This window comes from Bos javanicus, chromosome 2 (genome assembly GCF_032452875.1).
Source record: "Bos javanicus breed banteng chromosome 2, ARS-OSU_banteng_1.0, whole genome shotgun sequence".
Classification (NCBI taxonomy): Eukaryota; Metazoa; Chordata; class Mammalia; order Artiodactyla; family Bovidae; genus Bos; species Bos javanicus.
Window position 1 is genome coordinate 107,219,245 of NC_083869.1, and position 16,844 is coordinate 107,236,088.

The following is a 16,844-nucleotide window of genomic DNA, read 5'->3' on the forward strand; positions in this document are numbered from 1 at the left end:
CCTCTGCCTCCCTACCCTTCTTTTTCATTTCCACATCCTCCCTGTTGACAAATTTTACAGCAGTGGTAAGTACAGGGGGCTGTGGGACTTCCTTGGCGGTCCAGTGGTTAAGACTTGCACTTCCACTGCAAGGGGCGTAGGTTCAATCCCTGGTTGGGAAACTAAGATCCCACATGCCACGTGGTATAGTCAAAAAGAAAAAGTACAAGGGGCTGTAGGGATAACAGGGTAGTATACTTATGCCTAGAGAAAGGAGAGCAGACTGAGAGAGGGAAAAGTTGTCATGGGAGACTCAAGAAAAGGATGACACCAGTGCGGAGCTGGCAAAGCTGAAAAGAGATTGCCATGAGCATAAGAAACAAGAGACTACCAGGCTAATGGATCATGAGATGTATGGACAGGAAGCTGTCAATACTTGAACATGGTGCTACCGGGGAAAGACATAAGGTCAGGCGGAAGGTCATGATGAGGTCAGCAGGACCACATCATGAACCGTCTTGTGTGGCAGCAAGGAGTTTGAACTTTCCCTGGTGGCTCAGACAGTAAAGAAACTACCTGCAATGCAGGAGACCCACATTTGGTCCCTGGGTCAGGAAGATTCCCCTGGAGAAGGGAATGGCAACCCACTCCAGTATTCTTGCCTGGAGAATCCCATGGACAGAGGAGCCTGGTGGGATATAGTCCATGGGGTTGCAAAGATTCAGACACGACTGAGGGACTAACACTTTCACTTTCTGCAGGCAATTGGGAACCAGTTAAGGACTTTAAGCAGGAGAGTGACATCATCAGGTTTCTGTTTCAAAGAGACTCCTCTGACATAACTTCCAGTCCAATTGGAGGGAAATAAGTACTAACTGGGAGACAAATTAGGAAGCTGTGACACGGTCAAACCAAAAATGGGGCAGACGATGGCTAATCTTAGGCAATGGAAGTTGGAATAGAGAAGAAGAGTAGATTCAAAAAAGGGTTAACAAGGACTTCCCTGTTGGTCCAGTGGTTTAGAGTCCACTTGACAACGCACGGGACACAGGTTTGACCCCTGGTCCAGGAAGATTCCACATGGCACAGAGCAACTAAGTTCGTGTGCCACAACTACTGAGCCTGTGCTCTAGGGCCCGGAAACTGCAACTGCTGAGCCCACAGGACACACCTACGGAAGGCTGCTTGCCCTAGAGCCCTATGCTCTGCAACAAGAGAAGATACCATGATGAGAAGCCCGAGCACCACAACTAGAGAGAAGCCCCCACTGCCACAACTAGAGAAAGCCTGTGCACAGCAAGAAGGCCCCAGGGCAACCAAAATAAAGAAATTAAAAAAAAAATGTTTAAGGGGTTAACAAGTTAGGCTCTGCAAGTAAGGACAAAGAGAAGAGGGGATAACTCCCAAGTTTCTAGCTTGGAAAACTAAACAGATAGCTGTACAGTTCCTCAAGATAAGGAATATAGAAGAGAACTGGGTTTGGGGGAGTAGATGATTACTTTTGTACACGTTTAGGGTATTGCCTGTGGGACATCCAAGTGGAAATGTCAAAGATGCAGAAATATGAGCCTGAAACCTAATGGAGATAGAAAACCAGTACTCAGCGGTGTGCTAGCAATAGCTGGAGCTAGGGTCTGGATGAGATCACCAGAGAGAGAGTGAAGGGTGGGAGGATGGAGGGTTACCAGCTCCAGGGAACACCAGCATGTGAGGGCCAGTGAAAGGATGGAGAGCCAGCCAAGGAAACCAAGTATAAGTTGTCTGTGAACTTAACAGAAGAACAGTTTTCAGTTAAAGACTCCCCATCTTCCCCAAGCATCTTTGACATAAGCTCCAGCTTCATAAGAGCAGCCATGAAGATCTTCAGAGCTTGAGGTCTCTGCTCTAGAATCAGGCTGAAACCAGGCAAGGGATGAAAATACTACCTAAAGCTAGATAGGACACAGAGGACATGGCTGCATTCAGGATGCTGAGTCAAATCAATGTGAATTATAGCTGTAGAACTAGAACTATATAAAAGAAATTGGTCACATGGAACGCTGCTCAATGTTATGTGGCAACTGGGATGGGAGGGGAGTCTGGGGGAGAACGGATACATCTATGTGTATGGCTGAGTCCCTTTGCTGTTCACCTGAAACTGTCACAACATTGTTAACCAGCTATACCCCAATACAAAATAAAAAGTTTATTATCGAGCATGGTAGAAAAGCCTTTGTATACATATTTATAAATTACATGTGCAATATATATATTATAGAAAACACGAATGTTTGCCTAACTAAAAAAACTTATGACATTTGATTCTACTTGTTTGACTTAGTATGAATAGAATGGTAGATTTCTACTTTAAAAAACAGATATGCAACAAGCAACAAAGGTTTACTGTATAGCTCAGAGAGCTATATTCAATATCTTGTAATAACCTACAATGGAAAATAATTTCAAAAATAATATATGTGTATATGTATAACTTGGGGAAGGCAATGGCACCCCACTCCAGTACTCTTGCCTGGAAAATCCCATGGACCGAGGAGCCTGGTGGGCTGCAGTCCATGGGGTCGCTAGGAGTTGGACACGACTGAGCGACTTCACTTTGACTTTTCACTTTCATGCATTGGAGAAGGAAATGGCAACCCACTCCAGTGTTCTTGCCTGGAGAATCCCAGGGACGGGGGAGCCTGGTGGGCTGCCGTCTATGGGGTCGCACAGAGTCGGACACGACTGAAGCGACTTAGCAGCAGCAGCATATGTATAACTGAATCTCCTTGCTGTGCACCTGAAACACTGTAAGTCAACTCTACTTCAATAAAATATATATGTTAAGAAAAAAAATTTTTTAAGAAGTGGAAAAAAATAAAAAGTAAAAAAAAAAAAGAAATTGGTTAAGGTATTACATGGAACAGATTATAAGTCTGACAAGGCATTCAGAAAGCAGTCATGGGAGTAACTGCTATGCTGAATATTCTCCACTGAAGACAGAGAAGAACTGCAAAATCTTTATCTCTGAGAAGGCTCCACTCCCCGAGGAAGCCGACTTCACACAACTGCCCAGGTTTCAGAGTCCGGGGCTGATTCCCAGCCAGGGGTTGCCAGCTGCAGAGGGCGGGGCTCTATTTTGGGCTGCCTGCTGTCCCTGAGCCGGCCGCCTCTGGTTTGAGCAGCAGGCAGCCCCAGTGACTCACACACCCATGCAAACCGCCTGTGGCTCGTGGCATGGCCTCGGAATGCCAGCCTTAGGCCAGCTCCCTCCTCACCCCATTACACTGGGATAAATAAATAAAGAGCACGCCAGCAGCCGCACGGCCTGATGGCAACCAGATGAAGAGAGGGAGGCACGGACAGGGCCAGGAGAAGGAACTCCCTCCAGTGGACCCTGCTGAGCGAAGGCCATGGCAGCCCACTCATCCTAAACTTCCTCAACACCGTTCCAACTGGCGTGTAGTCGCAGCCCCCAGATCCTTGACGGGTCTACCATTCCTAAAGGGGCCTCTCAGCCCCTTGTCCTAGGAAATGCTCAACGTGGGGATGTTGCCCTCTGTGAGAACAGGGCCAGCCCTGACTTGAATGGGCATTGCCAGGATTCCTCCTCTAGTTAGATCACCATCAATTGGCCCCTTTGGGCTCCCTGGAAATGAAGATCAGGCTCTTAAGGGAAGAGGAAAAACAAAAGGTCTAAATATGGAGAGGTAACCCCTGTTCAATCCTTAAATATTTTTCCTGGACTTAGTGTCCTAGAAACCTCCCATCCACTGCCCCCTGTGCCCTATCTTGATGGCCTCTTGCCTAGCAACTGTCCCAGTGAGAACCAGGAAAACAGACCCCAGGCACTGACCGCTCAGCCCTCTGACATCGGCCCTGGCCCCCTGCACCTTCATCCCGAGCTCTCTGTCCCCGGTTTGTTTATCTTCCTATGTTGCTTATTTTGATGGCACATCCTTTCAGCTCAGTCTTGGGTGACCCTATGACCCTTCTGTGTCCTGTTTGTAGGACCCCAGGCAAGCAGAGTTGCTGAAAAGATGCAGTGGCCATAAGAAATGCTGCAGTCCTGGAAAGAAATCTTTCAGTTCTAGCAGCTCTGTAGGACATTCTGAGGACAGTGCAGTGATCCCAGAGGTCACAAGAATTCTACATTATCCCAGCCCTTGACTCTCCTCTAATTTGTGTGTACGACCAGTAAAAGCAGCAAAACAAAATAGGGATAATCCTAGACTATGAGTCAAGAAGTATGGATGGTCCTAAACCTACAGCTACCACCATATGACCTTAGGCAAGTCACTTAACCTTTCTGAGGCCCAATTTCTTTTATTTTATTTATCTATTTAATTGGCTGTGACAGGTCTTAATTGCAACATGCTCCATGGCACAAGGGATCTTTGTTCCCCAACCAGAGATTAAACCTGCATCCCCTGCATTGCGAGGCAGATTCTTAACCACTGGAGCACCAGGAAAGTCCCTGAGGCCCAATTTCTTAAGCTATGAAATGAAAAGCTACTATCTATCTCTCAGATATTTTCCAGATATAATAAAACTCTACAAGTCTATGCAGTTTGGATGTGATCCACCCAGAACCTACAGGACCAGTATTCTTGAAGCAGTTGGTTCGAAAACACCAATCTCCTTCCTGGGCTAAGACCTGTTTTCTACATGCTTTCTCATTCAGTTCCACAGTATTCCCCCCACCCCAATAGTGTGAAATGAGCCTCCAGTTTTACAAATGAGAAAATAGAGGCTCTGAGAGAAGTGATTTATCAAAGCCACAAAGTAAATCAGAAGAAAAACTGAAGATCCCAAATAAGAGTCTAACAAGCAACACTGGATCCACAGCCCACACAGCCACAATTTTCATAAAATCCCTTTAGCATAGGTTTATCAACATATTTATCCACAAACTCATTGAGAACCTATTACTTCCAGGCACTATGTTTGATGCTGGGAACATGGAAACACATTCAACATGGTTCTTGCCCTCAAAGAGTCCATGAAAGTGAAAGTGAAGTCGCTCAGTCGTGTCCGACTCTTTGCGACCCCATGGACTATAGCCTACCAGACTCCTCTATCCATGGGATTTTCCAGGCAAGAATACTGGAGTGGGTTGTCATTTCCTTCTCCAGGGGATCTTCCCAACTCAGGGATCGAACCCCAGGTCTCCCGCATTGCAGGCAGACGCTTTACCATCTGAGCCACCAGGGAAGCCCTTCAAAGAGTCCATAGCTCAGTGGAAAAAGACATACTCTTGCAAGCATACAAACAGCATCATTATAAAGCTATAACTGCTAAAAAACAGAGGCATGAACCCAGGCACTATCATCTCAGGAAAGCAGGATTATCTTTATAGGACAGTCTGTAAAGGTCTCCCAAAGAAGCTGAAGCTGACACTCGAAAGATTAATAGACGTTCACAAGGTAGAAAAGACCAGGGCATTGGGCATTCTAGATAAAGGAACAATGTGTGCAGAGACACAAAGGCAAGAGAAAACAGCATTTTTGGCAATTCAAACCCATTCTATATGGCTGACGCATAAAATATACAGAAAAAAAAAATGCTGAGAAACCAAGCTGAATAGGAATGCAGGCACTAGATAGGAAGGCACCTCCTTGATGAGCTAAGAATAAGCCTAACATTGTTTAACTAAGGGGCTGAGGCATGGAACAAGCATGTCATACCAGCCTACATTAACCTCCTTAATACATAAACCTATAGACAGGAGAAGCTATCTGAAAGAAAAATGGCCTAGGATATCTCTCTGTCCCAAGTTTTGGTTTAATGGTCTCTCTTTCCCCATGAATACCTAAAACCTGTTCTGCTTCAAAACTGAGCAATGCAGCTCTCCTCCTCCAGAATTACAACCGCTTTAGTAGAGGGACTGAGGGCTCCGTTCATGTTTGGTTCTCACTGTTAAGACCTCAAGCATCATGCAGCTACTGCTCAGTCAATAGACAGAGGCAGGACAGAAAGATCTGAATCAAGAACACCTGCCTATTGCCCAGCCCTGTGAAAAGCACGAATTTCAGGTTCAAAAGAAGTATGAGTCACAGTCCCTGCCCACAAGGAGCTGACAAATTAGCCTAGAAGACAAGACAGAAAATTGAATAATCCATACATATGATAAATACTATAACAGCATTATTTACTTACACAATAAAGTACCAACCTGGGTAACGTGTATAATTAGAAAATAGTGCAATAATACTAGGGTACTAACGGTACAACCAACAGCTCCCAGAAGAGTTAGAGAAAAAGATCAATATTGACTGGTACTATCAAAGGTCACTATTATTAATATTCCCCCTGCTTGGCATTTAATAGATGTTTCTTTTGGCCAAGCTCAATCCTTAGAAGGGAAACCTAGGAAGGAGCTTCTGACAGGCCACAATTATCTTCTCCCCATTCATTCCCTTGCCAGTCCCCTTGCATAAACACTGTGATTTTCCACAGCCTACTGCGCCCACAAGACCGTCCCCAAATGGTAGCCCTGTGCTTTTCACCATCCCCTACTGCAGGATGTACAAGGGGACAAGGAATAATGACTAGCCCCCCACTCCACAATCCAGACCTGGGATCAAATCTCAACAAGCAAAAACTTAGCAACTGGTCAACCAAGCCTTCCAAGAGAATACCAAATAAAATGCCTAGGTACTGCAGCAGAGATGTTTTACAAATGTTAATCAGCCCGCTTCTACCTTTTATATCTTTCCCCCTACTTCTCCCCAGTGTCTCCATCTTAAGCTTTTCAGACTTTCTATAGGTGACTTTTCTAGAAAATAGATTTTTCAATCATGCAATCAAACCCAATACCCAAAATGCAAGTCACTACTCAGGCACCTGGAAAGAGGAAGTAAAGTGAAGGCTGCACTAAGAGAAAGGAAATAACGAACATTTTACCTCTACCATAAATCGTTCCAAGAAGGAACTCTCTTCAAATGGCTCTGTCTTCAACCGATCTGTAACAAGAAGGGAGAAAGAAAGGAAATATGAGTCTTAGAACACGCTCCCTACCTATGAGATGGAAAGGGAACAGAGCCCAGGACTTCTTGGGGAAAAGGATAAAGATGCAACATCCCGAGACACCAAGTGGGAGAAGAGCACAAGCAGGAGGAGGACAGGATGATTAGCCATGACAACAGGTTCAGCGGCAGCACGTGCCCTCGAAGGTCTTCCCACCACAAAGACAGGCTGGATTGAATTTTTAATCTGAAGTTGGAGCTATGCAACCTTCTAAAGTCCCAAGTCATGTTTGCCCTCATGCAATTTTGTACAGCTGTTGGCCCCTTTCCAGAATCTTTCCTGGCCATTGCCTAGGGCATGTTTGACTCAGTTACAGCATCTCTTAGACACCTGGGCCCCAGCCAGATACTTGAAGCAAAAGAAGTGTCATCTAATCTCCAATTCCTGGTTAGCACCCAGCACCCGGGGAAGCACCTCCCTCATACAAATGAGTCTCCCCCTTTCTGAAGGCCCTTCAACCACTCCCCAGCCAACTCCCAAAAAATGTCCTGGGCTTCCCTGGTGGCTCAGTAGTAAAGAATCTGCCTGTCAATGCAGGAGACACAGGTTTGATCCCTGATCTGGGAATATCCCACATGACACAGAACAACTAAGCCCATGCGCCACAACTACTGAGTCTGCACTCCAGAGCCCAGGAGCTGCAATTACTAAAGCCCGTGTGCCCTAGAGCCTGTGCTCCTCAACAAGAAGCCACTGCAATGAAAAGTACATGCACCACAACTAGAGAATAGCCCCCACTCGCCGCAGCTAGTGAGTAGCCCACACAGCAACAAAGATCCAGCACAGCCAAAAATAAATAAATAAAATTATTTAAAACAAACAAATGAAAAACCCCACATGATGTCTAAAAGAATGTCCTCTCACCTCGGCTGAGTGTAGCCCCACTCTCCTGGTAGTCCTGGATCTCTAGATCTTTCATATGAAGCAACGTTGTTAGGTCCCTCACCTGGCACTGCAATGCCAGACTCATGCCCATCAGAGGACGAATCAAATGTTGGGAGACCTTCCATGGAAGAGATACTAATTAGTCAACAGATACACATTAAGTACTCCCTAATGCTGTATAAGGTATTAGGAAAAATACTAAAAAAACAAATGTTTGCACAGGAATTTATATTTTTATAAGCATGCAACATGTTTACATGAATGTAAACACAGATACAATAACTTAATAAGTCTGTGAAAGAGGTCCAGGGATTTTCTTTGTGCCACAGATAAGAGAATGGGAAGAATAAAGGATAGCACACATGAACAGATAACCTCAAGTCACGATGTAAAGAGAAGGCTGTGATACAGGTGATAAGAGGTAAGTGTGGACTCAACTCTCAGCAAAAATTTAGAGACAAAAGCAGAAGATCCAGGTAACCTTCAAGAAAGTGGGTCCAGCTAGAACAGAGTATGCTGGCTGGAGTGTAACAGAAGACAAACAACAGCAGAAAGTAGAGAACTTTGAAAGTCAAATCAGACCCAGACACTATGATCAGTTCAGTTCAGTCACGTCCAACTCTTTGCAACCCATGGACTGCAGCATGCCAGGCTTCCCTGTTCATCATCAACTCCCGGAGCTTGCTCAAGCTCATGTCCATTGAGTTGGTGATGCCATCCATCCATCTTATCCTCTGTCGTCCCCTTCTCCTCCTTCCTTCAATCTTTCCCAGCATCAGGGTCAGTTCTTCAGATTGGGTGGCCAAAGTATTGGAGTTTCAGCTTCAGCATCAGTCCTTCCAATGAATATTCAGGACTGATTTCCTTTAAGATTAACTGGTTTGATCTTCTTGCAATCCAAGGGACTCTCAAGAGTCTTCTCCAACACCACAGTTCAAAAGCATCAATTCTTTGGCCCTCAGCTTTCTTTAGAGTCCAGCTCTCACATCCACACATGACTACTGGAAAAACCATAGCTTTGACTAGACAAACCTTTGTCAGCAAAGTAATGTCTCTGCTTTTTAATATGCTGTCTAGGTTGGTCATAGCTTTTCTTTCAAGGAGCAAACATCTTTTAATTTCATGGCTGCAGTCACCATCTGCAGTGATTTTGGATCCCAAGAAAATAAGGTCTATTGCTATTTCCATTGTTTCCCCATCTATTTGTCATGAAGTGATGGGACTGGATGCCATGATCTTAGATTTTTGAATGTTCAGGGCTGAAAACAGCCCACAATGAGGCCAGAGTTTCAATCTGTCCCCACAAATGCAGCAAAGTCTAAGATCATTGTTGTAACTGAAGTAAGCCAGTCACCAAAAGACCAGCCTAGGAAGGAATAAGCCAGCCTTCCACACGGCTTGCTCTTAACCAGAGGTAAAGAAGGATGCAAGCATGGCCATATGGCAATGCAGCTAGGGTGATACTTATATGATAATGCATAGTTGTATAGAGTAACTATTCCATTCACCCACACATGGTGAATGTGTAGGTGACATTTTTTTGACAGCCAGTAAAAAAAAATAGCTAAATTCGATCATTTATTCCTGGGAAGTATCATGAAAGTTCCTTTCCTTTCCCTCAAGGAGAATTGTTTCTTTTAAGAGGCACTAAGAAGAAATGCCCTAAATCAGAGGTCAGCAAATTTTTTCTGTAAGGGCAAGATGGTCAATATTTTCAGCTCTGTGGCCCATACAGTCCCTGCCACAATACTCAACTCAGCTGTTGTAGCAAGAAAACCGCCATAGAAAACATGTACTAAATGGGGGTGGCTGGGTTCCAATATAACTTTACAAAAACAAGCAGCATGCCAGGTTTGGCCTGCTGACCACATATGCCAATCCCTGCCCTAGACCTGAACAGGAGAACTTTTAGACAAGAAAGTCCACACAGGCTTGAAATGAAGAAAAGGTACTGAAGTGGCCAATAAGATGTACAAGCCAGACTCATTTGGACCAGGATCAGAAGTCTGAATTCTTCAGACTCTTCTGTGTGTATTTCCATTAATTTTCTAGTAAAACTTATTACTAAAGGCTTCAAGCTTATTACAGCTCAAACTGAGAGGAAGAGATCTTTCACTACAGACAGGTTATAAGAGAAGACACTGGGTGTGTGATACTGTGGGGGAAGTTAGGGGTTAATGGCAACAAGCTTTTATATCAGCACCAGGACCCAAGAAATGCAGGGGTAACAGTGCAGCGTGGGAGGCCAGTAGTCAAGTCCAGCCATAGAGACCGGTCCCTGCTTTCTGTCACACACCACACCCCAACCAAGTACTATCTCCCAGCTCAGTCCTTAGTATGAACTTAAACCTCCAGGCAGTACTGTTCAGAGCGTGGCAGAAGTCCTGCTTTTGGAAAATGTATCTGTTCCAGACTCAACCCTCTTTCCTAAGAACTGTTTTAAGTTTGGACCTTTTCAAAGGAAACCAGGAGGAAAAATAGGTGAATACTTATCTGAAAGCAAGTCAGTGGTTGGTGGGCTGACTTGAAAATAACTGCCACTGCTAACTGAGCAGCGTCACCATCTATTTGGTAGCAGCACTCAAATAACAGAAACTCCTAAGGTTAATAATCAACCTTTCTCTGGGGGTTACTTTCACAGCAATTCCTTTGAGTGGTAGTAAATAAAACAGAATGAAACATGATGAGAAACAGCTTTTAATCAATGCCATGTCTAATTAAATGTGGTGATTATTTCAATTATTGATAGGACTCCAATGTCTACATAGCATTTTTAAAAAGCTTTTTATCATTGAGTATTTCAGCTTCTGAAATAATTTCACAGAGTTGGGTTACACCACTCTGAATCATTGGGGTGTAACTCATTTCGACATTAGCTGAACCCTGTCTTAGATCAATTAATTAGAATAAGACATTGTGGCTGAAGCAATAGATTTCAAAGCAAATTCACAGACACTACAAGGAAAAACGCTGAAGCACTGTACGAGGCCAGGGACGCTCCTTTCCCTTCATCTACGGACAGCAACATATGGAAAGATGCAGTTCAATAAGTCAATTCAATAAATACCTACCGGGTGTCGAATATGTGCTCTGACCCTGCGAGGCCTCTGCCCTTACAGAGCTCCCAACAGCTAAGGAAGTCAGGAAGTGTGGTGGATATAGAAGCAGGAGTTGCCAATCTTGTCTAGAGGAAAAGCTATTTATAATTTTCCCCAACGTCTTCAGATTTCCCATAGAAATGTTCAAGAGTCAGAAGAGCAGGACAGCAGTTATCAATCCCAAGATGAAACACAGCATGCTTGAATTTAATGAAAAAGGCAGTAGACTGGGAATCAGATTAACACGCTACCCTGGTTCTAACTACACCTGGATGTGAAAATGACTTCATCCCCAAGTACTCTCATGGTCTCTGTCTTTTTTAAAAAGAAAAATTATGGAATTGGAATATTTGCTCTCGTAGGTCCACTTTAATGCCAAGTAATATGACACATATTCTCTTATCTAATCCTCACAACTCTGTAGTAAGGTCATGATTGGTATCTTCATTTTACAGATGAAGAGACTGAGTCTCATAAAAATTTAGTAACTTATCCAAGCTGATACAAGTAGTCAAAGTGGTGGAGTTAAGTTACAAGTTCAGGTCTGCTGGTTCCAAACCCTGTGCTCCTTCCACTACGGGGAAAAAAAAAAAAAACCTTTGGATGTGACTCCTGGGAATCATAAAATTGCCAAAAAGGTGACAAATTTGAAACTCAAAATACGGAATATCAAGAATTACATTAGGGCTTCCCTGGTGGCTCAGTGGTAAAGAATCCACCTGCCAATTCAGGAGAGATGGGTTCGATCCCTGATCCAGGAAGATCCTGGATACCTTGGAGCAACTAAGCCCACGTGCCACAACTACTAAGCCTGTGCTCTAGAGCCCATGAGCCACAACTACTGAAGCCATAATGCTCTAGAGCAAGTGTTCCGCAATAAGAAAAGCCACCACTAAGAGAAGCCCGTGCACCGCAACTGGAGAGTAGCCCCCGCTCACTGCAGCTACAGAAAAGCTGGCACAGTGACAAAGACCCAGCACAGCCAAAACAAAGAAAATTATTTACAAAAAAGAATTACACTGGGAATAAAGATAACAACAACAAAAAAGAATTAGATAATAGAAAGACTGAACAGTGGGAAGGAGTGGGTGATGAAGAGAGGTTGGCCAGAAGTGGAAATGGGCTCTGTGTTAGAAAGCTTTATATATCCCATAATATCTTGCAGAGATAGGAAAACTATCATCAACACGTTACTAATGTGAATACACCATGTGGTAGAGGAGGTGGGGACACTCCCTGTATAAAGAGGGAAGCTCTCACTCCCTTGTATGATGAGGAGGAGTTATACTGCATAATCTCTCCAGAAAACAAGACGGCATTATGTTAGCGATTTATTAAAGATGCAAATATTCCTTGATTCAGTTATTCTACTTCTAGGAATTTACTCACACATTTACACATAGAAAAAGTAAATACAAGGGTGTTTATTACATATAACAACAAAAGAATGGAAACAGTTTAAGCGTCTACTGGCAGCAGATCAACTAAATACATGTTGATATATTCATTCATCAAAATGCTATGTGGCCATTAAAAAAATATTAAGGCAGGTCTTCTAAATGTATTACTGTGAATGATTTCCAAGTTCTAAAACTAAGTGAAAAAAGCAAGGTACTGGACACTGTGAACAGCATGTTAACATTTGTGAAAATACATACATATCCAAAGATCTGATTCTGACTGTATGAGTATATTCATATATATACATATATTCGTATATAAATGTATAGATACATACACACAAACATATATGTAGCTTTCCTTAAGAATTCACAAGAATGTGACAGAAGTAGTTGTTTTAGAAAAGGAAAATGAAGGACTGGGAAGGGAATAGAAAGTACACCGACTTCTTAACGACATACCCTTAAATGCCATTTGAAGTGTTTGCCTTTGGCATGAGTTACTCATTCAAAAAGAATTAAATAAGAACTATGACAAGAATGAGTGACAAACAAAAATTATGACTGTGTGACCTCACAGACACATACAAGCCTGAAATAGAATCCACCTACATCCTCGCCCATGTCCACTGGTTCTAAATTTTCCCCTATAAAGCTTTCTCAGGTACAGGGGTTTCCCTGAGATGGCATTCTTCTTCTTTGAATAATATATCTTGAAGCATAATTATTAATAAATTGTTCTCCCCATGGCCAACCAAGACTCATTCGACTCTAAATACTGCTGCCTCTTTTTAAACTGCCGCTCTCCAACTAGAGAAATTTGCCTAGGAGAGCTAAGTGTTCTTAACATACTACTTTCCATTATATTATCACGACAGAGGATGAGATGGCTGGATGGCATCACTGACTCGATGGACATGAGTCTCAGTGAACTCCGGGAGTTGGTGATGGACAGGGAGGCCTGGCGTGCTGCGATTCATGGGGTCGCAAAGAGTAGGACATGACTGAGCAACTGATCTGATCTGATCTGATACAAGTATCCTTTACTGTATTCTTTTGAAAGGAATAACTATTAGAGCTCATAAGCTTCCAACAAGAACTGCCTCTCCAGTCTCACTTGTCTGAATTTCCAGGGCTGTGTGATACAAAATAAGAGTAGCTATTGGGAGGGCTTCCCCAAGGCTGCCCAAATGTTTTGGTGCCACAACAAGCATTATTGAGGGAACAGTGCCCCCTGGTGTTACTTAGAAAAAGGTACAGGGGTTTTAAACAAAAACAAATTCTATCTAAAGCAAGGTGGAAATTTTCATAAACTCAAATAAAATCAACAAATGTGAGTGATGATTACCTGCTAAGCATTGCCAATGAGCCTTAAAAATACAGAAGTTAATGTGCAGTGGTTCTCCAAACACTCAAGTCTAGTTTGGGTCAAAAATACCAGATCAAAAACAGAACAGTTTATTGAAAAGCACTTTGTCCCATCACCCTATTGATGCCACAGCATCACAGCACCCCTGGGAGACTAAAGAAGGAAGGTAGGAAATGATGCCCACTTGTCTTCAGTTCTCTCTGCTGATAAAACTACAACCTTCAAATACCCACAGAAGATCCTGTCTTCTAATGTTGAAACAAGCTCTGTTTATATAGGATAGAAAGACTACCAGAAGTAATTCCTGCAAACTAGTTCTTCACTCTCAACTAACTAATCACTAATAAAAACTCTTGGGGAGACTTCCCTGGCCGTTCAGTGGTTAAGACTCCATGCTGCCAATGTACAGGCCATAGGTTCAATCCCTGGTCGGGGAACTAAGAACCCACATGCTCCACAGTGCAGTCAAAAGATAAAAATAAATAAAAGCTCTTGGGACCTAGAGAGCTACAAGTGAGCAGAGGACATTATCTCCCAAGTCCCTGAAAATGGGTTCATGAATCAGACCTAGCTGGGAATCAAATTCCAGCTCATTCATTCATAAACTGGATGACTTTGGACAAATTACCTTGAATCTCAGCTTGCTACTCTGAAAAATGTCAATAATAATACTTACCTTGCAGAACAGTCGTGAGGATTAAAAGATAACGTTCAGAAAGGTACTCAGCACTGGCATATACCCTACCCTACTCCCAGAGTAATCTTAATAAATTACAAACTGGATCAGGTTAAACCCCTGCTTAAAGTTTTTCAATGAATCCCTGTTGCCTTTGGGATCAAATCCAAACTGATTAGAATCTTTCAAGATCTGGCCATTGTTTACCTCTTTTCTCACAACCTTCTGCAGTCATGAAGTTCCCCCACTTGCCCCACACTTATACACCTCCACTCCTCTCAAAATGCACTCTTGCCTAGAATGATTTTTTCATTTTCTCCAATTAGTTCCTACTCATCTTCAAAACTCAGCTCAGAAGATCTTTTCAAAAATGTTTTCCAGATTTCTAAATCATCCTGAGCTTATCTTGACCAACGTATATACCATCCTTTATCTTGCTTTCTGTCTGTCTTCTCATTAGATTATGAATCCAGGAATAGGCTCAAGTGAAGTGAAGTGAAGTCACTCGGTTGTGTCCGACTCTGCAACCCCATGGACTGTAGCCTACCAGGCTCCTCCATCCATGGGATCTTCCAGGCAAGAGTACTGGAGTGAGTTGCCATTTCCTTTTCCAGGGGATCTTCCCGACCCAGGGATCGAACCCAGGTCTCCCGAATTGTAGGCAGATGCTTTACTGTCTGAGCCACCAATAGGCTATATTGTTTTAAATCTGAACACCCAACAATTAGCCCACAGTAGATGCTTAATAAATGTTCAATAAATCAAGTAATGACTAAAGATACCCAGTCAAGCATGTAGACCCAAACTCTGCTCCTTTTGTAAGGAAAGGAATACCAGTCAAGAAAACTTTATGCCTTCTTTCTAGTTAAGAAAAGTTTTCTAACTGGAGAACAATTTCAAATGGGGTTTACAAAGAAAAAAAAGAGAGTACCAAAAGCTTCATATGAGACGCTTTGAGAAGGAGCAGCTGGCACTCCTTTCCCTACCCCATGTTCAAACTGCACTTACCAGTGAAGGGCTAGCTAGGATGCAGTGGAAATTCCAATAGAATGGGAGGCCAGAAAGCTCACTCCGCACCTGTAGTATCAGTGCCTCTGCCACACGATCACAGGAGAATGTAGCCGTGCCAGGGCAAGAAGCATCCTTCAACAATGGGCAAAGCAGATCATCCAAATGATGAAGAAAAGCCTCGGGAGGAGCAGTCAGGCGCTTGTTCAGCTCCTTAAAAGACAGCAGGATTTGTACAGAGTGAGAAAGCTAAAAGGAAACTGACTCCCTTGTACACACATGCTAAGTCACTTGAGTCGTGTCCAACTCTTTGTGACCCCACATATTGCAGCCCGCCAGGCTCCTCTGTCCATGGGATTTCCCAGGCAAGAACACTGGAGTGGGTTGCCTTGCCTTCCTCCAGGGGGCCTTCCCAACTCAGGGATTGAACCCAAGTCTCTTACGTCTCCTGCACTGGCAGGCACGTTCTTTACCACTAGTGCCACCTGAGATTCCCTTATAGATAACTGCAAAGGAAAGCTCTGGTTAACAGGAAGACAGTGGGCAGGGGACTCCCCTGGTGGTCTAGTGGGCTAAGAATCTACCTTGCAATGCAGAGTATGCAGGTTCAATCCCTGGTTCAGGAATATCCTGAACCTTGAGGGGCAAGTGAGGGGCCCATGCTGAGGGGCAACTGAGCCCGTGTGCAGAAACTGCTGAGCCCGTGCACTCTGGAGCCCACAAACCACAACTAGAGAGGTCCTCAAGCCAGAATGAAAGATCCTACATGTCACAACTAAGACCCGATACAGCCATGTAAATGAAGACATATTTTTAAAAGAGAAGATAGTAGGCAGAAGAGGAAGGTGAGGGAAAATAAAAACATCAGAACAGGAAAGAAGAAAACAATTTTGGCCTACTTCACAATTCTTCCTTCTACTAAATACACTACAGAAATATACCCACACCCACACCCATATGGAAAGATCCCAGGGTTAGAGGCGGAAATGCAGAACACTGGTGGCAATTGTTTTATCCTGATTTAAACTTCCTTGGTAACCTATAGGCCAACAAGCTGGGAGATGGTAATGCTCCCTGACCTTCACTAGGGAAGAAATTATGTCCCCTGCCACCCACAGCAGTACTTCTCTTCACACTTACCTTGGCTCGCTGGCTGATCACACTAGTGTCCACCTGTTCATGCCACACCTGTTGAAGATCTGAAACCAGCAAGGCATAGCCCTGCCTGGTGATATACGCCTTGGCCAGGAGGGAGTTCTCAGCAAGCTGTAACCATGCCCATGGCTGCATCAGCAGGCCTTGCTCCAGTTCCTCCATCTGCAGCAGAGTCTTAATTTAGCAAAATGCCTCCAGGGTCCTGCAAGTCTGACACCACTCAGACAGTTCTGTATCAAATATGCTTCATGAAAATCCTCAGAAAACAG

At 43.7% G+C, this 16,844-nt stretch overlaps 1 protein-coding gene across 3 annotated transcripts in view; it reads right to left on the reverse strand.

Moving 5' to 3' along the window:
* Positions 1 to 16,844, reverse strand: part of NHEJ1 (non-homologous end joining factor 1) — a 95,296-nt gene that overhangs the window by 72,048 nt on the left and 6,404 nt on the right. For 2 of the 3 annotated variants that reach the window (XM_061385485.1, XM_061385483.1), the window contains exons 2-5: positions 16,561 to 16,737; positions 15,421 to 15,633; positions 7,849 to 7,987; positions 6,862 to 6,920 (exon numbers count right to left, since the gene is read on the reverse strand). In XM_061385485.1, coding sequence (XP_061241469.1) covers positions 6,862 to 6,920; positions 7,849 to 7,987; positions 15,421 to 15,633; positions 16,561 to 16,737 — 588 coding nt within the window. The remainder of the gene's footprint in view (positions 1 to 6,861; positions 6,921 to 7,848; positions 7,988 to 15,420; positions 15,634 to 16,560; positions 16,738 to 16,844) is intronic. The other variant, XM_061385489.1, reaches the window with a different exon arrangement.